General features: G+C 41.4%; 1 protein-coding gene across 2 annotated transcripts in view; it reads left to right on the forward strand.

The window, feature by feature from the left end:
- Window positions 1-326: 326 nt before the first annotated feature.
- The window catches only part of rnf213a (ring finger protein 213a), a 31,330-nt gene continuing 8,692 nt past the window's right edge, over window positions 327-22,964 (forward strand). The window contains exons 1-45 of one of the 2 annotated variants that reach the window (XM_068719013.1): window positions 327-469; window positions 2,600-2,718; window positions 3,460-3,614; window positions 4,442-5,131; window positions 5,263-5,751; window positions 5,883-6,052; window positions 6,155-6,322; window positions 6,703-6,908; window positions 7,032-7,321; window positions 7,412-7,671; window positions 7,901-8,107; window positions 8,215-8,407; window positions 8,492-8,547; window positions 8,637-8,811; window positions 8,907-9,068; window positions 9,164-9,262; window positions 9,356-9,478; window positions 9,765-9,948; window positions 10,161-10,334; window positions 10,496-10,648; window positions 10,730-11,144; window positions 11,223-11,349; window positions 11,526-11,685; window positions 11,787-12,004; window positions 12,199-12,336; window positions 12,452-12,616; window positions 13,247-14,519; window positions 14,604-14,785; window positions 14,890-15,045; window positions 15,131-18,739; window positions 18,832-18,956; window positions 19,052-19,168; window positions 19,253-19,377; window positions 19,460-19,582; window positions 19,673-19,731; window positions 19,914-20,067; window positions 20,144-20,285; window positions 20,385-20,576; window positions 20,695-20,825; window positions 21,314-21,471; window positions 21,578-21,784; window positions 21,965-22,152; window positions 22,269-22,389; window positions 22,509-22,609; window positions 22,709-22,891. In XM_068719013.1, the coding sequence (XP_068575114.1) occupies window positions 2,619-2,718; window positions 3,460-3,614; window positions 4,442-5,131; window positions 5,263-5,751; window positions 5,883-6,052; window positions 6,155-6,322; window positions 6,703-6,908; window positions 7,032-7,321; window positions 7,412-7,671; window positions 7,901-8,107; window positions 8,215-8,407; window positions 8,492-8,547; window positions 8,637-8,811; window positions 8,907-9,068; window positions 9,164-9,262; window positions 9,356-9,478; window positions 9,765-9,948; window positions 10,161-10,334; window positions 10,496-10,648; window positions 10,730-11,144; window positions 11,223-11,349; window positions 11,526-11,685; window positions 11,787-12,004; window positions 12,199-12,336; window positions 12,452-12,616; window positions 13,247-14,519; window positions 14,604-14,785; window positions 14,890-15,045; window positions 15,131-18,739; window positions 18,832-18,956; window positions 19,052-19,168; window positions 19,253-19,377; window positions 19,460-19,582; window positions 19,673-19,731; window positions 19,914-20,067; window positions 20,144-20,285; window positions 20,385-20,576; window positions 20,695-20,825; window positions 21,314-21,471; window positions 21,578-21,784; window positions 21,965-22,152; window positions 22,269-22,389; window positions 22,509-22,609; window positions 22,709-22,891 (12,623 nt within the window). In that variant the 5' untranslated portion in view covers window positions 327-469; window positions 2,600-2,618. Of the gene's footprint in view, window positions 470-2,599; window positions 2,719-3,459; window positions 3,615-4,441; window positions 5,132-5,262; window positions 5,752-5,882; window positions 6,053-6,154; window positions 6,323-6,702; window positions 6,909-7,031; window positions 7,322-7,411; window positions 7,672-7,900; window positions 8,108-8,214; window positions 8,408-8,491; window positions 8,548-8,636; window positions 8,812-8,906; window positions 9,069-9,163; window positions 9,263-9,355; window positions 9,479-9,764; window positions 9,949-10,160; window positions 10,335-10,495; window positions 10,649-10,729; window positions 11,350-11,525; window positions 11,686-11,786; window positions 12,005-12,198; window positions 12,337-12,451; window positions 12,617-13,246; window positions 14,520-14,603; window positions 14,786-14,889; window positions 15,046-15,130; window positions 18,740-18,831; window positions 18,957-19,051; window positions 19,169-19,252; window positions 19,378-19,459; window positions 19,583-19,672; window positions 19,732-19,913; window positions 20,068-20,143; window positions 20,286-20,384; window positions 20,577-20,694; window positions 20,826-21,313; window positions 21,472-21,577; window positions 21,785-21,964; window positions 22,153-22,268; window positions 22,390-22,508; window positions 22,610-22,708; window positions 22,892-22,964 lie in introns of both variants that reach the window. The other variant, XM_068719012.1, reaches the window with a different exon arrangement.

A 22,964-nucleotide genomic window follows, 5' to 3' on the forward strand; every position in this document is an offset into this window, starting at 1 on the left:
AATAATAATAATATAAGGGAAGAATCCCACATTTCATCATCTTCCAGCCAATCATATCCAAGAAAGCACATCTTCCCTCTTGAATTATGCTAAAACACATAGCTACTCTGTTCTTCTGTTAAAAAAAGTATATGCTTGATTATAAATTATTGATGAGTGTCACAAGAAAAGGTTGTTGAAGCTACTTGGTTACAGTAATGACAGTACTAATGAGAGACTACTATCCACACCTGTGCATGCAAACTGCCAGTATATAAAACTACTGATATGAATCATTGGGAAAGTTAACTTATTTTTTGAGATGACGCCCATTTCTGACTAAACGAAACTTTCCAAGACATGCGGAAATGAAATGACAGCAGGACTCTGATGCGACTCTCTGCCGGCAGCAGACATGAGTTGACTTTCTGACCTTTTCCTTTTTTGCAGAAAACGGAAGAAAGAGGGTCGTGCGACGCAGTCCGTTCAGGTAGGACTGCTGACATGTTTGTGTGAATGCTTTCTAGAAAAAGCTCGAGGTGTTAACGTCACACTTAATTAACGTTGAGATAACATTAGCACTAAATTAGCTAGAGCAGCTATCAGACCTCGCTGTCAGGGGGTTTACTTCTGAGTCTGACTCACTGAGGGGGTTTCAAATGCGATATCATTTGGTTGACACGTGTCCTTGCAAATGGACATTAGTATTTTATGTCTTGAAAATGAGTCAAGGAGCAATTACGCAGTAGACTGGCTGTCATAGAGCGAGTTAATACGCTAGTTAGCTAACGTTTTAACGCTGCTAAAGTGTCGTAAACCTCTAGTGAGACACGGAGCTGTTACTGTAGTTATACATGGGTTGGTAATACCGGATTATAATGACAGCTACTGTGTGTCTTGTTTCGTTAACGTTCACAATATTGCTGTTGTCAGTTATCATTTAGCATGGGTCGAAGCAGGAAGTGACGTAAAATGCAAACATGTTATTGGCTGAACTTTGGAGCCAAAAAGCCAAAGATCCTGTCATGAGGAGGAGGAAGCACTCGGTTCTTTAAAAAAAAAATCGTTGTCCCACCCTCTAGTTTGGTTTGTACATATGAATATTCTTATTCTTACTTTTCCATGCACATTAACATTTTCACAAATTATAATCAAAGTTATATAATTTTTTGGGGCATTTTTTCCTGCATACAAATATTACCACAGTAATGATGTGCTGACATTAAAATGATGAACGCATTGCCATTAGATAAATAATCATAGACATTCATAGTGAGAAAGAAAGTTGGGAGTCACAGAATATGAACATATGTATGAACGGAGAGCATGAACAAAAATGAAATGTGTCCCTGATGTTGATAGTTGATTGTCAGAAAATCTGAAGAAAATCATGTGATAAACTCTGACCTGAATGGAGCTGTTACTTCACACAAAAGATCCCAACAGAGAGCAGAGCAGTGATTTAAAACAGGAAGTGAAGCATGCATCCAGTGATAGACAGATAGTGTCATTGAATCTCTTTTCCTAATGTTCTCTCGTGATTTCCAACAAATACTTTATAATCAATGATACTATTTAGACTCATCTTGCATAACATCAAACAAAATCACCTAAATGTACAATTCTATAGTTCGTAATTAACTTGAAAGTGTAGGATCCAACTTCTTTTTTTAAGGCAATTATGATTTATACTACGTTTATTTTACAATATCGTTTTACAAGTTTTTCTGCTTTTTAGCAGTAACAACAGGCTGTCTACCATCTAAATGGACAAGTAGAAAAACATAAGAAGGCATCCTATATTGCCTATCCTGTCTGCTGCTCTTTGCACCCTGAGGAAGGTAAATTGGTGCAGTAACATGTTAACATTTATTTATTTTATTTTTATTTTACAGACGCACACTTGGATTCTTTCTTCTTTTTGACAAGTTTTGATCAAAGTTATAGTGTTTAACAAACTTTATTTTATGGGGACCCACTATATAACAATGCCACCAGGACCCAATTCACAAAAGGCCTCGTGTGTAAATCATGAGAAGAGCGAATATATGTTTTATGCATGTCTTATTGAAAACATGTACACAATGTTAAATACTGAATTAACATAACTTGACAAGTAATACTTTTGATTTCCTCTCATCAATAAAACAAACAGAAGGCATGCTAGCCCTTCATATTAGGTTCAGCTTATAAGTCGGCAACAATTATCAGAACAATACCAACATTCTCAGCCTGGGTGTCAGGACCCACAAGGAGGTCTCAGGATGGTGTGATATGTTTCGTGGCGCAGTGAGACCTCTTAGTTTTTCTTCCTCTTTGGCTGAAGTGAGTTTTGTTATTGGGTGTTAGTTAGAGGGTCAGAGGGTGGGCGCTCTGCAGCAGTTCACTGTCACTGACTGCTGCATAGCTGTTTCTATTTCAATTACTTAACGACACGTTTATAGGTCAGTTTCTTTGATAAGACTGCTCTGAGTCAATGTCAATGAAAGAAACCACTGTGTTCCGGGAGGATGTTTTGCAGAGCTGTGAACGCTGACTCATGAGGGCCTCATGAGGCAAGAGTGAAAGTGAAAGGAATTTGCTGGCACATTGCAGTAAAACGTGTCCTTTTCATTTGCAGAGATCACTGAAGTCCAAAGATGAGGTGCTCAGGTTGTAACCATGATATTTTGGAGGCTGCAGCCAAGTTCTGCAGTGAGTGTGGCCAGAGGCTGTCAGTCCAACCTGCAAACACACAGGGTAAGTTGATTCATTTAGGTTTGAGGTTTAATATGATATATTTACCTGCAGGATTTGATTAATGAGCTCCATGAAATGTATAAAAGAGCGACTATGTTATGTCTGTTAAGACGGCGTCTAGAATGTAATTTGCAGGACAATTGAGGTATACTGTACATTAGCAGTGGTTAACTGTGTGCCATAGAGTGCTGATGAGTGTATATGGGTTTTTTTTTAGTGGGGCTTGAACACCTTTATTCTGTATATTGTCATGACATGAACTGACATTACATCATAGTACTTATTAAAGCAAAATGAGAAAGTGTTTGACATAAAAATAACAAGATAAGTGATCGTCAAGTGTTCTTCTCTTACCTCAAGATGGCAGCGTCTCTGCATTATCCGTCCACACATTTGCAGACAGCAGGGCGGGTTGGGATTAAACAAACCGCATCTTTAAACACTTTGTGTGAGATTACATTATGTGAGTCATTATTGTGACGTACTTCATAAAAGCCTGAGGGGAAAATGCAAACTTGAGACACGTGACATAATGACCAAGCTTACATGTTTTGTTTGAAACTGATAATACTAAATACAAAAAAGTGGATTTGTGCGAATTAGGATTTGGCTGGAATGCAAATTGTGTTTTGGCAATACACTATTGTTGCTTTGTAGTTGTCATTTATTGTAATATTTACAGTGTTTTTCACATGTTTTTGGATGCAGTCTGATTCGTAATACCACTAATTCTTAATCTAGATACAAGCGATCAGCCCAAACACTTGGTTGCAGACTCGGAAGGTACAGCTGAGAAATCTGGATGTCAACAAAACAACCCACCGGCGGACAGCAACGAGTCCAATAAATCCCCCAAACGAAAAAATGAGGAGAGCAGCATCAACCCAAAGAAAAAAGTAAGTTTAACTGTCACTGTGTTGCCCCGCTTTTCAATTTTTTCTCTCTTCATATGGGTTTAAATGCAGATGCCTTTGGTCTACAATGAATATGTTAACTTTAAACTCAACTTAAGCTTATAAAAAGTTATTCTTGTTTATGCAAGAATTAAAGGAGCAGTGTGTGAGATCTAGTGGCATCTAGAGATGAGTTTGTAAATTGCAACCAACTGAATACCCCTTTGCTCACCACTCCTTTCCCATGCGTGTCGGAGAACCACGGTGGCCTTTAGGGAACATAAACATGTGTTTGCTGCTGTAGAGACATGGGGGTGCAACATGGAGAACCCGCTCTCTATGTAGATATAAATGTCTCATTCTAAGGTAAAGAAAACACACAACGATTCTTAGTTTCAGGTGGTTATTATTATTGAATACTAAATTCTATTTTTGCCAGTAAATCCCCCAAAATCCTACAAACTGCTCCTTTAAGTCAGAATGCAATCATACCATTTTGTTATTTAGTAGATATCTCACAAGGTTTGTTCTAACTTTAGTTAACAGTAGATTCAAGTGAACTATGAATTCAGTTGAAAGCTGTTCATTGAAAAAGTCAAACAGACACGCCTCGAGTTTACAATTCGAATAATATTATGCTAATTATTATTGTGTGCTCACACCATTTGGAATAGCGGTTAGAAAAAGTTTAGATCTTTAGAAATCTAAAATGTTTATCCGTCACTAATACTAACAATATGTTGACTCTGTGTTTGGACTGTGGTCATGGTTTCACATAAGCAGTAAAACTGGTTTTGTAAAAGTGATTGTCTACCTCATGGTCTTCATAGAAAAGAATCAGGAAAAAGAAAAAAAAGAAGAAAGATGACAACTCATCATCAGACCAAGACCTGTCCCATGTCCCCCTGGAAGACAACCAGGGGAAGAAGCTGCAGACTGGGAGAGACTCTTCTGACAGCGAAAGCTCAGATAATGCAAAGGATGAAGCACCGGAGTCGCTGCAAGATGGGCCCTCCTCGCTGGAGAGCCAGCCCGGTTCCTTAACAGCTAACATTCCTGCTGCACCAGCTGAAGACACACAAGTGGTTCAGAGTGAAACACCTGCTTCCACAGTAGAGGCAAGACCTGCGAGGCAACCTGAGGAAGCTCCAGGTAACCCTGATGATGAAGAGAGCAATCCACCGAAATCACCTCAGGATCAGAAACTCAAGACTGCACCGGCTGACACTCCGACTCCCATCTCAGGAGACGGCAAGAGTGCCGCTTCTCAGTCAGGTTCAGGCGACGGGACGAAGCCCACCAACCCTCAAAATCAAAAGACCGACAAGAAGAACTCAAAGAACAAGAACGACACCTCCGCCACTAAACAATCCCCACGGGACCAGAATGCCAACGTGGAGCAAAATGCGAAACAGACGGGACAAAGCAAACGGAAGGGAAAGAGTCAGCAGGACCAGACGCAGAAGCAGAATGTGGCAGCTGAGCAAAATATGGTTTTTGGTCCTCAAAAACCATCAACGGTAATGCTGACTAAAATCATTATTGACAAACAGAAGCCTACATTATCTTCTTCTTGTGGAGAAAGGAAATGAGTTTGTTTGCATAAATTAAAATGTATATTTAACATGTATTTGTAATGCTACTTGTACAGACTGATGGCACAGGCTCCAGCGTGGACGCAGAGGGGACAGTAGAGGACGCGGTGGGTCAGAGTGAAACACCTGCTTCCACAGTAGAAGCAAGACCTGTGAGGCAGACTGAGGAAGCGCTGAGTAACCCTGATGAGAAAGAGAGCAATCCACCAAAATCACCTCAGGATCAGAAACTCAAGACTGCACCGGCTGACACTCCGACTCCCATCTCAGGAGACGGCAAGAGTGCCGCTTCTCAGTCAGGTTCAGGCGACGGGACGAAGCCCACCAACCCTCAAAATCAAAAGACCGACAAGAAGAACTCAAAGAACAAGAACGACACCTCCGCCACTAAACAATCCCCACGGGACCAGAATGCCAACGTGGAGCAAAATGCGAAACAGACGGGACAAAGCAAACGGAAGGGAAAGAGTCAGCAGGACCAGACGCAGAAGCAGAATGTGGCAGCTGAGCAAAATATGGTTTTTGGTCCTCAAAAATCATCAAAGGTAAAGCTGACTAAAATCATTATTGACAAACAGAAGCCTACAGTATCGTCTTTTGGTGGAGAAGGGAAACTAGTTTGTTTTCCTGAATTAAAATGGTTATTTAACATGCATGTGTGATGCTACTTGTACAGGCTGACGGCACAGGCTCCAGCGTGGACACAGAGGGGACAGTAGAGGACACGGTGGGTCAGCAGTCTGGCAGCGAGCAGGACTCGACTGCAGCACAGCATTCAGACGCTGACAAGGGAAGTAAAGACGGCAGCAAGAAGTCCAGCTCCCCAGCTGCCCCGCCACCCAAAAGGTGATGAAACCCTCTCAGATTGCTGTACACATTTGTGTAGGTCACCGCTGTGTGTGTGCGTTACATTAGCTTTATCTGTATTTATATGTTTCTGCTTTTTAGGCCGACCAGGAACAACAACATTGCTGCACGTGACAGACTCACAATTTACTTCCATGCAGTTCTGTCAAAGGACTTCAAATTTGTTCCAAATGAAGATCGTATTTTCATTAGGGCTGGGCACACCATTGGAAATTGGAGCAATGATACAGTTGAGCTGTTGGTGACCAAGTATGTGTTCTTGAATTATCTGTCTGAATTAAGCTAAGATGGCGGCTTACTTCACAGGCACATCAAACACTGATACATCAAAAAAAAACATTCTTTCAAAATCCAAGTTTTCTGTGTTCTTGAATTGTCTTAGCTTATTTCTAAAACATACACTTTCCCCAACACAATCACTTTACACATAAATACTACATACGACACATATAATGCTACTACGTAATGACCCACCACTCAGAAGAAGCACCTTAATCCTAGTGGCAGAGTGGGGAATGGTGGTGGCTTTTGATGTGTTCATGGACAAACTGGGCTGCTCATAATGTCATCTCTCACTGACTTATAACAAGATGCACATTTGACGTTTTTTTTTTTCCTTTTTCACACAGGGATCTTGGAGAACATGGTTTTCTGGTTGAGGGCAGTCTGCCAGCAAGCAAAGCTGAAGCTGTGTCTGAGCCGATACCATATAAATATGTCGTCTATAACCTTAAAAAGAGTAAATATGAGTATGAGTACATATACAAAATGGATTCTACACATAAGACCACCAACAGATGTTTGTTCGTGAAACCCCTTCTCGTCAATGCCGATGGTAAATGTAATCTTCACTTGGACCGACTGTAAACATATTTGACTACTTGCAAATGGCATCTGAGTTTTATATTATGATGTATTTGCATTTCACACATTTTCTACTGTATCTTTTTTTGTAAAGGGGACTGGCATCAATATGATGACATCATCTGTGCCGAGCCATCAAAGAACGTGCTCAAACGCCTAAAAGAAACATTCTGGCCTGAACAAAGGAAGAGTCTGATCGAAGGCAGAGAGATCGCGGGGAATATAATGCTGGAGTCCATATTTGATCTTCTCCGGAGCTGGACGGATACCAACTTGACAAATTTTCTGATCCAGCTGAATCAGTTCTGTCAGGTTTATGGGGAACCTTTTGTGTATGAAGAAAAACAAAAGAAATGGTACTCTTTAAACTATGGAGAAGATGATGTAAGTATATAATCTTTGTGCACAAAGTCGAGATGCTCCGGTATAGCCAACCCAATTTACTCTCTCTGTGTCTCTGGTATAATATCCTAGGTGAAGAGGATGGTAAAGGAATTCATGCTGACAAAGGTGATTCCTCAGTTGCTGAAGGATAGAGAAGGGAAGGCGCTCTACATTCAGGATCCCATGAGAGCTGCTGTGATCATGCTCTGTGTATGCACAAAGCTGAAATTAAAACTGGATCATGGTGAGCTCCATCGGCTCTGCGGTGCGCTCTGTTTACCCGAACTAGAAAAAGATGAGTTCCTCCAGTACTGGACAAAGTTTTCTCAGGATGTCGCTACACTCAAAAGGTAGGGGCCTAATCTCTCTCTCTCTCTCTCTCTCTCTCTCTCTCTCTCTCTCTCTCTCTCTCTCTCTCTCTCTCTCTCTCTCTCTCTCTCTCTCTCTCTCTCTCTCTCTCTCTTTATTTATTTATTTATTTATTTATTTATACACACATATAGTATATATACAATTTGAAATGACAGTCACAATCTACTCTTTTCTGTTCAGATGCTTATAACATTTTCTTTGTTGTAGTCTGCCAGAAATGTTGGTGAATCTGATAAACACTGTGAAAACAGAGCAAATGCCTAAATGGATTCTGGTACTTCCGCTCCTCCACCTCCTCAAAGGCACCACAAAGCCCTTTGAAGCAGCGACTTCTGGAAACTCAAAGTATGGCGCACACTGGGCAGGTATGCAAGGCATTCCTACCTCAACATACATGATGAGTCAAGATAGGAAGTAAGTACCTCTGTCAGAGTACAGCCTACATAAACATCTTCCAGTGCATTTATTAATAAATAGATAGATGTTGCTCTACATATGTTTTCTTACTCTTTTGTTTTCAGGGCATTGGTGAATGCGGTAAAAAACCACAGTCACTTGATGGAAGTGGATGCACTTTTAGTGCGATCCTTCTTGTTCTTGATGCCATTTGATGGCCTGATGGACTGTGTCTCCAACATCAACCCGGAGCTTTTGGACGTGCTTCATGTGTTCGCCAACAAGACTCCCCAAGAAATTTCCTACAGTAACTTTGAGGTGAAGTAGAAACCTTTATTGAAAATGAAACATTTCAGGGTTAAAGTGAAGTTTCATTAATGTTCTTGTATTTCTGCTTTACAGGCTGCTTCTGAAATTCTCTCACATATCCAAGGACATCTGATTGAGGAAAAATACAGGTGATTTGCTCTTCTAGATTCAGCAGATCTTTTTATTAAATCTTCATGAAGTTTCCTGGTTTAATCTCCTATTTCTGTTTTGTTCATAGTCATTTTACCGCAGCTTATAGGAGAGAGTGCCTAGCAACAGCAGTGACACTGTTAGAGAAGCTCTGCAATGGAGTCAAACCAACATCGTATGGTCAGAACCACCTTAATATTCCTGTAGCTTGTGTGAATCTGGTCGCATCAGTGTCGGACTTTGTTCACTGTAACAAACAGCAGGTATGTGAAGTGAATCTTATAAGGCAAGATGTTAGCATTTCAGACCTAATTAAGTCTTGCTGATCTCAAATACTGTACTATTTATTCTCATCTAGGAGACTCAAGAAGGAGAAAAAGAGCAGCGATATTCAAAAGACTTGGTGATCGCTCAGGCAAAGGATGTTATGAGAGGCTGGATCAGTCAGTCCTTCAAGCAGGGTTTGCTGAACAGGGCTTTTTTATCAATGTTACGAGTTGAGGCTACATCGGAGATTGAAGTGAGCAGTTTTGTTGTGTTTTGTAAAACGCAAAATGTACATATCATTGGTAGAGAAGGCTGGACAATGGTTCTTTTGTTTGTTGTACCTTACAGATGTGGAACAACGTCATCTCAATCCAATTCAAAGACGAAGATTTCACAAAAGAATGGAGACAGACATTCACAATGGATTTTGAGGGCAAGTACAAACAGGTATGTGACATCTGCTGCAGATCCCTGTTAATTTTTTTTTCTTCATTGTTTTTGGTTGAACTATAAATACTTAATGAGTCTGTCTGATTTTAGGAAAATACTGTGGATCAAATTGAATTCTACTGCACAAAGATTGAGGAGCTCAGTAAATCACATCCACACGTTGCTGCTAGTGTTGAGCGATGTGCTCTTGAGGCTGTTACGTCGTTGTGCCAGGTATGAAGACTTCTCATTCACTTTTAAAATGTATATGTATTAACTATACTGTACCGCCTTTTACCTTGGAGCGACACACACCTACCCCCAACCACTGAACATAATCATGTTATGAACCTATATATCATATTTATATTACTGTTTATACTGTACATACCTGTACTCTGTGCAATCACAATACAGTTGAGTCTAATCTAATAAATTGATGGCATGCATGAGTAACAGATTCACTTCATCATTTAAAAGATGCGCCGTAATGTTTAATGCTGTTTTATCTCAAATGCAGACCAAGTCTGAGGGAAAGCTGTTTGAGAAGTTCAAGGTAAACTGGAAGTTCGGGAAACTCATCTCAGCCATTATCGAGAAATCCTGGCCAAAGAACAATCAAGGAAATTATCAGGAAGATGAAGAATTGGTCCTTCAGCATCTCCTCTCCTGGACTGCCGCCAAAGACTATTTCCGACTGCATGGTAGCTCCTCTGGAATTATTAAACCATTAAAACACACAACAAATTAAATAAAATTGTGTAGCAAAGAGATGGAATATAATAGCAATCTCTAATTCATAAGATCAGTCACCCTCCAACAGTAGAAATCCAGGCTTCAGTTTATAACTTCATGGCAGAACTTCATTGATGTGACTTTGGACAAAAAACGTAAAATGTAATTTCTGTCATTGCAGGCGCAGACGAAAAGCTGATTGAGACGCTCTCCCAAGATGCCAGGGACAGAATAGCCATAGCCATATCATCATTCTCGGCCATTGTCAATCGACTGGTCCTTGGAGACATCAAGACCAGCCTGCTCCATATTGTTTTGGAGAAGAAAAACGCCTTCCTAGAACTGCTGAAGATTGGTAATAACAGTCTACTTGTCATCAAAGATTTCCCAAGAAATATGTTTAACAAACTGTTCTAGGGTAATAAATTACCCTAGAACATGCTTATTTCATATGATGGCAAGAACTGGCCTAATTGATATATTGTATACATGCTTGTGTGATTTTGATTTTAACAGATTGTCTCTCTGAGAATGAACAATACAAGGATAATACCAAAATGAGGAGGCTATTACAGGTCAGACAGGCTGAATTGAAAGATGTCTACCATGAGAAGGAGCTTGTGGACCTCTTCTTAACAAAGAGCAACCTACTTGGGGGATATATGACAGGTATGGTGGAGAATCTGTCAGATTTGTTTGATCAAGCAGTTGCAGAAAATTTAACAAATGCTTATTTAATTTCCATGACAGTTGATCTTGGCGACATGCAAGAGAGACAGCAGGTGAACATCGAGATCATGCCTCTGAACCATTTCATGGAGGTTCATCCATTTGACCAACTGCCCTCTCCCCTGGCCGGTGTTGTCACATACTTTGACTTGGATGAAGAAATCCGAAACATGGCGAAGGTCCTATCCACCTTTAAAGACTGTCATATATTCAATATGTGTTGGGAGAAAAAAGCCAAACAAATGGCCGATACAGAAATGGAAGATAATGAAGATAATGAAGATGAAGTAGCGGATATTATGGCAACACCGAAGATGATATATGATGACATTTACGAGCCTTGCTTTGATGAATACAAAGACCTCTACACACGCCTGAAGGATGGCAGTATAAGGCTCGAGGAGGTGAACCAGCTCTTCAGAGATTACAAGGGAAAGTACGAAGAGCTTGCACAGAACCTGGACATCATGTGCAGGGTCGATAAATCCACTGACAAACTGTGGATCCACAGCAGGGTTCAACAGATCGAGCAGTATCACGAGCTTCATCTGGCTGTGGCTTCGGCTCAAATTATCATGAAGGTCAAAGAGACGCTTCATCTTCAAGGGGACTTCAGGGTTTTGGAGACACTCACAGGAGTTGTAAGTGGCCATGTTTTCAACTAAATATATTGCAGCCAGAAATACTACACATCACGTGAAAACAAATCAGGCTAAAACGATCCCTCTCTATATCACAGGTGCATTAAGTTACTGTGTTGTCTTAGTTTTTTTTTATATTAAATTCTTATTGTATTTTGACTTTCTTCTACCTTCAGAGTCATGCAGACTTTCAGACAGAGCAGCTCAATAGGATTGACAATGACTTGATGCAGGCAAAGATGGTCCTGGTGGATATCACTGAGCCCCGCAGACTGTGCCTACATGAGCTAGGACTCAGAGGACACTTTGTAAAATGGGTAAAAGATGCACTTGAAGGTAAGAGTCATTATCATCTGCTGTACTCTGTACTCTGAATGCCAATTTATTTTCATCCACATTCAGGTCAAATTACCCAACAAAATTATATTTATTTTCAGATATCAATGAGTTGAAGGTGTTTGTTGACCTGGCTTCAATCTCTGCGGGAGAGAATGACATGGACGTGGATCGTGTCGCTTGCTTCCATGATGCTGTCCTCGGCTACTCTTCAATGCTGTATGAGCTCAAACCAGACTCTGGTTTTCATGCCTTCAAAGTGGTCCTCAAGAAGCTCTGGAGAGCTTTGGAGAATGACAGCAATCTACCAAAAAAACTGGTAAGCAGACGCCTTTTAATACTACTACTAAAAAACTAAACTAAAGCTTAAAACTTAATTTGAACTCAACTGAAACTAGAGAAGACTCCAGACATAGGCATTGTTTTGCTGTCGTTCATGCAGAATTTACTAATGACTGTGGTTAACCAATTAAAATTAAATGGCACAATTAACAATGTCATCTTCTTTTGCAGCGGGACAGTGCACGCCATTTGGAATGGCTAAAGACTGTGAAGGACAGTCACGGGTCAGTGGAGCTGTCATCACTCTCTTTAGCATCAGCCATCAACAACAAGGGTATCTACCTGATCAGTGCACAAGGTGTAAAAAAGGTAATTCACAAAAGCAGAGATGATCACATCCCCATGTCCATGCTACACAGAGGTTGTCTCTGGGAAAGTTCCTACAAAATTAGGTATGAGAGTGTATTTCTGTTTTTCAATCCAGTTGAGTCTTGACACCGCCCTGAAGCTGCAGATTCCAGAGGAGCATGATGAGGGTCAGCAGATGCGCTGCTATTCTCTTGAGGAGCTGCGGGAGCTGCAGAACAAACTCATGCTGATGTCTGGGAAAGGGGATCAGGGGCAGAATGAAGTCGATCACTTTGCAGAGGTACATTGAAATGTTTCCCTTTTTATGTGGTGAGCATAGGTCACTTTGTTTAGCATAGAATCGGAAATGCTACTCTTTAAATTAATACTACCAATGCTTCTACTAGTTGTACAAATACTGCTGATAATATTTATGCCCCCTAGATTTTTGTTGTCGATTAGCTGTTTTTATTCTTTTTATTCATGCTAAATGATGATTTCTAAGGGAGTTGTGAGCACATCTCTGATAATCACCAGATTTAAAGCAGTGCTTTTGTGTGATTCTTTGTGGAGAAACTCAGTTTTTCAGATCTTTTGTTTAAATCAACCAATCCACAAAATTGTGTGAGCAAGCAAAATAATTTCTTTGGTCGATGACAGCCCTAGCGTTTTCTTATTGTTACAGAGGCATCAAATTGTTTAAAACAGCAATAATTGAAAAAGCAAATACAATTCTGAATATCTTATAATATCTATTGACATCAGCAGTAATAGGTGTACTTAACGATGCATGAAATGCAATGATTATGGAATCATCCTCATTAGCTCAATGTTTGACAGCTACACTGTATGCCTACAGTAAAAGAAAAAAACAAACATAAAAGAAGGATCCACAGTTGCATCTGACTGTAGCTTTGTATTTATTTTTCAGGTTTTTGCCAGTGTTCAGAGACTAGCTGAAGCATTCATTGCCCTCTACACTGCTGGGAACCCTCTGTTCAGACACTGGGAAGCTCAAATCAACTGCAGTTTAGGCAGTGAGGAACCCAGCATTATGATGGACTTCAACCTGGGCAGTGTTCTCAGTGTTGTTATTGTGGAGGGCAGCATAGAGGAGCAGCTTCCTGAGTTTTGCAGGAAAATGGAGAAGTGCCTGCACTATTGGATGGATTTTGTAGACAAACAGAGGTCCCAGCATTACTATCTGAACTACTATACAGCCGAACAGATTGTCTACCTCTGCAGCAAGCTGACTCAGCAACATGTCACCAATACGGAGGACCAAGTTCTCATGATGCTCTCCTTTGTCAAGCCAAATTGCACAGCCTCAGACTTGAGGCAGGTCTGGCATGCACTCCAGTATGAGATCCTCACCAAACCAAATGATCAAAATGAAGACATTGAGTTCCAGACTTTTGTAATGGTTCCAATGAGTGAGCTGGGAGACCCAGACTTCACAAGTGAGATGGATCCTTTGCTAAGTCTTGTGGAACAAGCAAATGGTTCGCAAAAATTTGATTTGATATGGAATGCTTATATGAAAGACATGAAGAATTATCTTCCGCACATTCTTGATATAAAAAGTCTCGGAAGACTGTTGGAAATACTGGCCAACAAAGAAGATGAGAGCGAAGAAGACATTTCTGGTGATAACATTCAGGATTTCATAAGGAGGCTGCTGCCTAAAGGCCTGGCCCCTGGAAATCCAAACCTCATTGTTTGCCCGCACGATGAGGTCTTGACATCTTGCATCTCTGTTTACATGAGTAGCGCAGACGAGACACTTCCCACATATGATGAAGTCCTCCTGTGCAACTCCTCAACACCATATGAACAGGTGGAGCTCTTCCTCAGACGCTGTCTCAGCACAGGCTACGGGGGACAGAAGATATACTGTCTACTGTATGGAGGTCTGCTCACTTATGATGTGAGCTCTAAAGTTGAGAACTTTTTTCAGCGAATGAAAATGCAGAGTAGGAAAGACTACAGACTTGTTATCATCTGCAGCTCGGAAAGAGAACATGCCTACCTTCCTTCAGCCTTCAGCCTGTACAGATTGCACATGGTTCCCCAGGAGCCATTGGCAAGGATCCAGCAGTACCTCCACAAACACTATGTTGTGCCAAAAGATCAATGCAGTGCTGCAGCTGCATTCAAAGACCGACTGTGCGTTGGTGTCGTCTCATCCAAAAGGGCTGGTGTTGGTTAGTATATATATACAGTTCTCAGCCATTTCAAATGCTTAATGGTGAATATTTCACTCATTATTACTTTTTTTCAAATTGCAGGTAAATCTCTCTACGTCAACAGGCTGTATAAAAAGCTTAAGCGCTCAACCAAAAAGCCGTCAATGATGAAATGCATTCGCTTGATTGAACCGAATGTTGATGAGAATGTCGTCCTTCAATCTCTGTTGAACACCCCGAAGAGGAAAGAACTTACGATGTTCCATTTTGACATCACATCAGTGGTAATAATGAGTCTCAAGTTAATGTTTAGCTTATTGCAATGTTGTATTTTTAATAGGAAATGACATATGGTGTTAATGGGCTGTGTTTTTATGTGATTGAAAAGGTGCAGAAAGGTCTTGATGAGTTTCTTTTCAAACTATTGATTCTGCGCTATTTGATGGACTCTGAGGGAAGGACTTGGAAGTGCAATGATGAGCAGCTGTATGTCATAGAGATTTTGGAGCCGACTGTCAGGTCAAACAGAAATACTTCACGGCAGGTAAGAATTTTTACAAATTTGTCTCTATCGCTTATCATTTGTCATCTGAATTGAAAGTGTTGCTTACACTATGTTTTCTACACAGGCTCAAACTGTGAACAGCACATTCACGGATGCGTTTCCAAAAATTTTCTGCCGACCACCCAAAGAGGTGCTAATGCTAGAGGTGAGGAAGCAAGAAGATCCTAGCACTGTAAGCTCTGACGACCCACTGATGGATGATGAAGAATTCAGGAGTGCAGCCTTTCAGCGGCCATATCAGTATCTCACACGGTTTCATAACCACATTGATCTTGATGTGTTCAGATATCAGGATGTTGAAGGGTCACATGTAGAATGTCTTCAGATGCTTCTCGTGTACTGTGGAATGATGGACCCATCCTGGGCAGAACTGAGAAATTTTGCATGGTTCCTTAACCTTCAACTGAAAGACTGTGAGACATCTGTTTTTTGTGATGCCACGTTCACTGGAGATACGCTGACAGGATTCAAAACCTTTGTGGTGGACTTCATGATTCTGATGGCAAAGGACTTTGCCACTCCATCACTCAGCATCTCTGACCAGAGTACTGGCAGACTGCAGATGGACTTGACTGGTGTCCAAGATGAAGACCTGGCTCCTTTTCTGATCAGAAAGAGATGGGAAACAGAACCACATCCATACATCTTCTTTAACGATGACCATGTTTCCATGACCTTCATTGGTTTCCATCTTCTGCCCAATGAACAGAACTCTGTTGATGCCATTGAGCCCATCTCTGGAAGGGTGATAAAAAAGAATGTCATGACAAAGGTATTGTATGAAGGCCTAAAGCTTCAGAGAGTCCCTTTCAACATCAACTTTGATTGCCTTCCAAGAGGGGAAAAAATAGAGAGAATCTGCAATGTTCTTGGTATCCAGTGGCCTCTTGATCCTGATGAAACATATGAGCTTACAACTGACAACATACTAAAGATGCTGGCAATCCATATGCGGTTCAGGTGTGGCATCCCTGTCATTATTATGGGAGAGACAGGGTGTGGCAAGACGAGGCTCATCAAATTCCTTTGTGAGTTGCGGAGGAGTGGAGTGGCCACTGAGAACATGAAACTGGTCAAGGTACATGGAGGGACAACTTCGGAGATGATTTACACCAAAGTTAGAGAAGCAGAAGACATTGCTTCTATTAACCAGCAAGACTATGGATTTGACTCTGTTCTCTTCTTTGATGAGGCCAACACTACAGAGGCCATCAGCAGCATTAAGGAGGTCCTCTGTGACAAGACAGTCAAGGGAGAAAGCTTGACACCCAACTGTGGGTTAAGGGTTATTGCAGCATGCAACCCTTACAGAAAGCACACAGATAAGATGATTCGGAGGTTAGAATCTGCCGGCCTTGGGTACAGAGTTGGAGCTGAAGACACAGATGAAAAGCTTGGGTCCATCCCTCTCCGCCAGTTAGTCTATAGAGTTCAAGCATTACCACCAAGTATGATTCCTCTGGTGTGGGACTTTGGACAGTTAAATGATGACACAGAGAAAATATACATCCAGCAAATTGTGCAAAGAGTGGTTACAAACCAAGCAATCGATCAAAGTTACATCAGGTGGATCACAGATGTCCTTTCAGCTTCACAGAAGTACATGCGGACAAGAAAGAATGAATGCAGCTTTGTCAGCTTGAGAGATGTTGAACGCTGCATGCAGTCTTTTGTTTGGTTCTACAACAACCACGTCATGTTGTTTCCAGAGCTTGAAGAATTTGAGCTTAATCAAAGAACCGAGAGGAATGACAGGCATCACAGACACCCTGATGCCAGAGACCCAGTGCTCTGGTCTCTAGTCATGGCCATAGGAGTGTGCTACCATGCCTGTCTAGAAAAAAAGGATAAATACAGACAGATCATCAGCAAAAACCTACCACCAGCATACACCCCAGCAAAGGTAATGCAGGAAATCTCACTCATGCAGGATTTACTTCTGAACGGTGTTCCAATGGGGGATACTATTGCAAGAAACAGTGCCCTCAAAGAGAATGTCTTCATGATGGTTCTCTGCATTGAGCTAAGAATCCCTCTCTTCTTAGTTGGAAAACCTGGAAGTTCAAAATCTCTTTCCAAAACTCTGGTGGCAGATGCAATGCAGGGCCAAGCTGCTCATTCTGATCTCTACAAAAAGCTGAAACAAATCCACTTGGTGTCCTTCCAGTGTAGCCCTCACTCAACACCAGAAGGCATCATTAATACATTCAAACAATGCGGACGCTTTCAGGAAGGAAAGAACCTGGACGAGTACATTTCAGTAGTGGTTCTAGATGAGATTGGGCTGGCTGAGGACTCTCCAAAGATGCCACTGAAAACCCTTCATCCACTGCTAGAAGAGGGATGCATTGATGATGAGCCACAACCTCACAAAAAGGTTGGATTCATTGGCATCTCCAACTGGGCTTTAGACCCTGCAAAGATGAACAGAGGCATTTTTGTCTCCCGTGGTGACCCTGATGAGAGGGAACTCGTCGAGAGTGCTAAAGGCATATGCAATTCTGATGCAATGGTTTTGGAGAAGGTCAGAGGTTTCTTCCAACCCTTTGCAAAAGCCTACTTGAAAATCTGCTACAAAGAAGGCAAAGGCTTTTTTGGTCTACGGGACTATTACAGCTTGATTAAGATGATTTTTGCTGTGGCCAAAGCTTCTCAAAGGAAACCCACTGCAGAAGAAATCGTGAAGGCAGTGTTGAGAAATTTCAGTGGAAGGGATGATGTGGATGCAGTTAACGTCTTCACCAAAAGTCTGAACATTGCACCCAACGTGGAGAACATCAGTGCCATTGAGTTTGTGAGAGAAAACATTCAGGCAGTTGGCCAAGAAGAAGAATGTCGGTACCTGCTGGTGCTAACAAAAAATTATGCAGCCCTACAGATTCTGCAGCAAACATTCTTTTCCGAAAGTGGTCAGCCAGAAATAATCTTTGGATCCAGTTTCCCGAAAGACCAAGAGTATACCCAAATCTGCCGCAACATCAACAGAGTAAAGATCTGCATGGAGACAGGTCAAACAGTTGTGCTCCTCAACTTGCAGAACCTCTATGAAAGTCTCTACGATGCCCTCAACCAATACTATGTCTGCTTGGGAGGACAGAAATATGTGGACCTTGGACTGGGAACCCATCGAGTGAAATGCCGGGTGCACAAAGACTTCCGGCTAGTTGTCATTGAGGAAAGAGAGGTGGTCTACAAACAGTTCCCAATACCTCTCATCAACAGGCTGGAGAAACACTACCTGGACATCCACACTGTCCTTAAAACTGAGCAGAAGACGATGGTGGATGATTTGGAAAAATGGTTGAGACTTTTTGTGTCTCTCAGCAGTCAACATGCAGCAGTGGCTCAGACTTACCAGTACCAACCGGCAGACGTCTTCATAGGCTACCACTCAGACACATGTGCGTCTGTGGTACTTCAAGTAATAGAGAAGCAGAAGGACAGCGCGGAGATCTCAGATCCTGAGAGGAGAATACTGGATGAGGCTAAACTCATACTGCTCAGATGCGCCACACCAGACTCAGTTGTGCGTTTGGACTGCACAGGCCTTCCCAAAGTGGAGAGTGAACATCTTGCCGCGGTCTACTTTGAAGAGCAGGATAACAGCTGTTTAGCTGACTTCATTCTTGCTCACACAATGCAGGAAGTCCACTGCTACTCTTCCTTCACAGAGGTAACCTTAAAGCTGTTATACCAGTTTCAAATATATCCCAAAGCTGTAAGTGTTAAGTATTAATGTCTTTTAATTGTAATTTTAAAACATAGGTGACAACATTCTCCAGACTTCTGACGGCATCTGACCTGGAACCACTAGAGCAAGTGTTGCATAGTGTTGAGCTTCTCTCACTCCAGCAGTTTGACACAGAGCACTCCTACCTGAAAAAGATCAGGTTTGTTAAATAATTATTAGCAACAATATACTTAGTTACACTTAAATCTGTAAGTATAATTTCAGTCTAAAGATCAATTCTCTGTTTTCTTGTAGGAACTTCCTCACTGCTGAAAATGGAAAAAGTAAAACTGGACCCTGCAACAAGATCCTCCTCATTCAGTGTGATTTTGATGAAGCCTCTCACAGTGCCAATCTCATTGCATCTGCAAAGTAGGTCTAAAGTTTCCTCTCTGTTGGGTATGCACCTCCACTGTGTGGTTTTGCCATATTGAGTTTTTTACTGTCCACTTTTAGGTATTCATCCATAAATGAAATCAACAAGATAACTCAGGAGAGCACGGGAAGCAGGGTGTTTGTCTACTTTATCACCAGACTGCCAAGAGTGGAAGGAGGGACCTCCTATGTTGGCTTTCATGGAGGTAAGGCTACCACAGCTAGTGTTTTTTAACTTGTTTTATCACATTGTTTGAAGAATAATCTGAGGAATGTTAATGTTTACAGGCCCCTGGAGATCGGTTCACATTGATGACCTCAGACGGTCAAAAGACATTGTTTCAGACATCAAAGCCTTGCAGAACATGACAATCAGTCAAATGTTTGAAACAAAGATGAGTGAGCCTGAAGGTAACTGATAGTTGAATAATTGATAGCAAATTATGATTTCTTCAACTTACATTTTTTTACAACATTAAATTACGAAAATGTTGTCTACAGCCATGGAGCTCGAGGACATGTACACTGAGAATGATCAGGAGGAAGAGTCAAAGGAAAATGTGAGTACAGATGACAAATGTATCAAACATTGAAACATGAAAATCTACACTTCATTTAACATTTTGGCATCAATTTTAGAAAAAAAGTGCACTCCACACACACACACACACACACACACACACACACACACACACACACACAAGTGACACAAGTCTTTAACCAGCGTATCCTCCTGCTGCAGGGCTGCTATAATGTTGTGGACACTACAGCACTGGTGCGGAGCTGTGTGCAGAGTGCAGTAGGCATGCTGAGGGACCAGGTGGAAAGTGGCCTTCGCAGTACTCAGAGAGTTGAGATCCTGCTGACACTCCTCAGTGACAGTGACGAAGTCAAAGGTACAAACAACAACTTTTTTTCAGTGGTTTTGTTTCAACAGTTGCAGTGCTCATCATGTTATCTTACTCTTGTCAGCTGAATTTCTGCAAATTGTGAAGAGGCATCTTCATTCTCTGCTTGTGACTCGTGACGGCAACACCTTTTCATCCATAAAAAGCAACTGGGTCATTAAGGAGGCCTCAAACATTGATGCCTTGCAAGAAGGAGGCACCTTCAGGTGAGTGCTTCTGCCACAGAATACAAAATGTCTGTGTTTGCATATATATATATATATATATTTTTAGCAGCTTTGCTAACTTTTTGGGGATCATGACAGGCAAACCTTATGGAAGCGTGTTCGGGCTGTGGTCGTCCCCCTCTTGGCGCAACTGCTTTCAGTCATGGACCGCGACCAAAACTTGGACATCCTGCTAGATGGAAACTGTGGTGGATTTGTCAAGAGGCTGTGGTTAGATATCTTTGGCAATGATAAGCTGCTGGAAATCCCACACCTAACACTGGACCACAAGTAAGTGGTGGAGATATTACATTTTGCATAAAGGATACCAAATTCCTATTACTAAGAGTTAACATACTGTTACATGCATATTTAAAAAAAAATATATATATATTTTCTCTTTTCACAGTTCTGAGACGAGAACAATCCTTGTACAGAACTACATTTCTCAAGACAGGAAGGTGAGCTGCAGCATGCCCTTCAGCTGGAGGATCAAGGACTACCTGGAGGAACTCTGGGTTCATGCGTTCCAACATGAAGGTATGGCCTGTTATCAGGTACTGTAGTGGAAAAATTAGTGCAGGCCATGGTAGTAAAGTACAAGAGGTGCTTTATCTGTGTAACAACAGACACACAGACATATATGTTTTATCCTTAATGCATAGGACATGTGAATATACAATAGGTACTTGTTATCCAACACAGAGAAGAAGAGGATATGGGTGCAGGCAGTCAGCTGCTGCATGGATCACAAGTCTCATGATGCAAGCAATAGATAGACTGCATGGATCACAACAAGTATATAAAACAGTTCTACTTATAAGAATATAAAATACTCAAGAATATCAAGTTTCCATTACACAAACAGCAAGATACGTTTGAGCATGTATGTTAACACAAAGGATGAAGAACTAATAAGTTTAGAGCAAAAGTACAAGCACTTAAGCATTTACACAGTATAATAACAAATTTTCCACCATGTTACCACCATGATGCTGTTGTGTAAATGAAATGTGTATGTCTTTTAGGCCACACTCACCGAGAGTTTGATGAGTTATTTTGGAAGACACCACTGGGACGATACATTATGAAAGCAGACCGAGAGATGCAGACCGAGTTTTTCCAACGCTACCTTCAGGATTTCATCGCCATGACAATGAACGTGACTTGTCAGGAAGATCTGCAGGTTGTTTTTCTGTAATACTTGAAGCCATTAAATTGTCAGGCAACATCTCCTTGATGGTGTGTGTGAATGTACTGTATATACTAATGCACATTATTTGCTTTTCTAGCTCCTGTGTGGTGCCCTGAACTGTTGCGTCATTGAGCTGCGATTGCAGCTCAATGCCACGGATACAGCAATGTCTCTTCCATGGGTCCATGCTGCTTATCATGAATTCAAGAACCGGCTGCAGAACCTCTCCAGAATGATCTGCATTGAGCCACAGGTGACCCAGCACCTCTTGAGGAATCATCATACTAGAGACGGGGTTGAACTGGTGAGCCCCTTAAGACTAATTAAGTCTTTTAAATAATACTTTTCTTTTTCCACTTCAAGGTTTTTGAATTTGAATGCATGATTTTGGCTTTAAGATTGAATTATGTTTGGTACTTTAATGTTGTTTTACGTCACCTTTTTAGTGTTATGTGTAGTGATAATATTTCCCCCTGTCTCCAAGGTACTCGATGTGTATGCTGCTTTTGCATGTGTGGAGTACCTGGAGCCTACACGCCTGGACACAGATGCCCAAAGACAAGCCTGGCTCAGACAGGTGAAAAAACTCCAGGTTCCCATTGAGTTGATCTGCTCAGAGGACAGCGTGAGACGCTATGGAGAGAGGAGCAAGGCGATCGCCTGTAGAGTCCAGTAAGTCGAGCTTAACTAAATATATTCAAATGGTCCAAGTGGGGGCAGTTAGCAGTAGATACTGCTGTGGTTGCATTGAGGTGGATGGTTAATTGTTTGTGTTTCTCTGTTCGTAGAGCTGGATGGAATCGGATATTCTCTCTCTCTCTATTTGTGGAACACATGTTGTTGGGCATTGAGCAGGTGGAGAAGAAGCTGACACCTTTAGTTTTGGAGCATACAAAACGGCTTTGCCAGGTTGTTTTTTTGTACTAACCAGAAATTTAATGAATTCAGTCAATCACCATAAAACTGCATCAGCAATAAACAAAATAATTCCTCTGCCATAAATAAAATATGCATCGACTCTCTCATAGATACTGGAAAAAAATTCAGACCTCAAAACTCAGCAGTCATTTGAGGCAGTAATTGGTTTGCTCAAAACCTGCAAAGATGGAGCCATCGAGTGTATCTTCAGGTAGAAATTCAGTTTTCTATTGTTCACATTTCATCAGAATCTCCCCTGCTGTACTTTGCCTCCACCCTGTGTCTTCACCTATTTGTGTTTTTTTTCCAGGTTTGGTCTTATGCTGTGCTCGGTGTGTATGGGAGACCCCCAAGATCCGCTCTGCCTGCCATGTGAACACATCTACTGTGTAGCCTGTATCAAACAGTGGTTGTGCCCTGGTCAGATGTACTGTCCCCTCTGCATGCAGCCAGTTGACGAAGACTTCCCCATGGTCCCTTCAGATACCATAAGGTTGGTAGCTGCATGTGGATTAGAACAACAGAAACTGATTTACATTTTTGTTCCTCATAAAAAGCACAGATAT

Source organism: Cebidichthys violaceus, unplaced genomic scaffold (genome assembly GCF_023349555.1).
Source record: "Cebidichthys violaceus isolate CVI_PGR_0920_01 unplaced genomic scaffold, fCebVio1.0.p SCAF_23, whole genome shotgun sequence".
NCBI lineage: Eukaryota > Metazoa > Chordata > Actinopteri > Perciformes > Stichaeidae > Cebidichthys > Cebidichthys violaceus.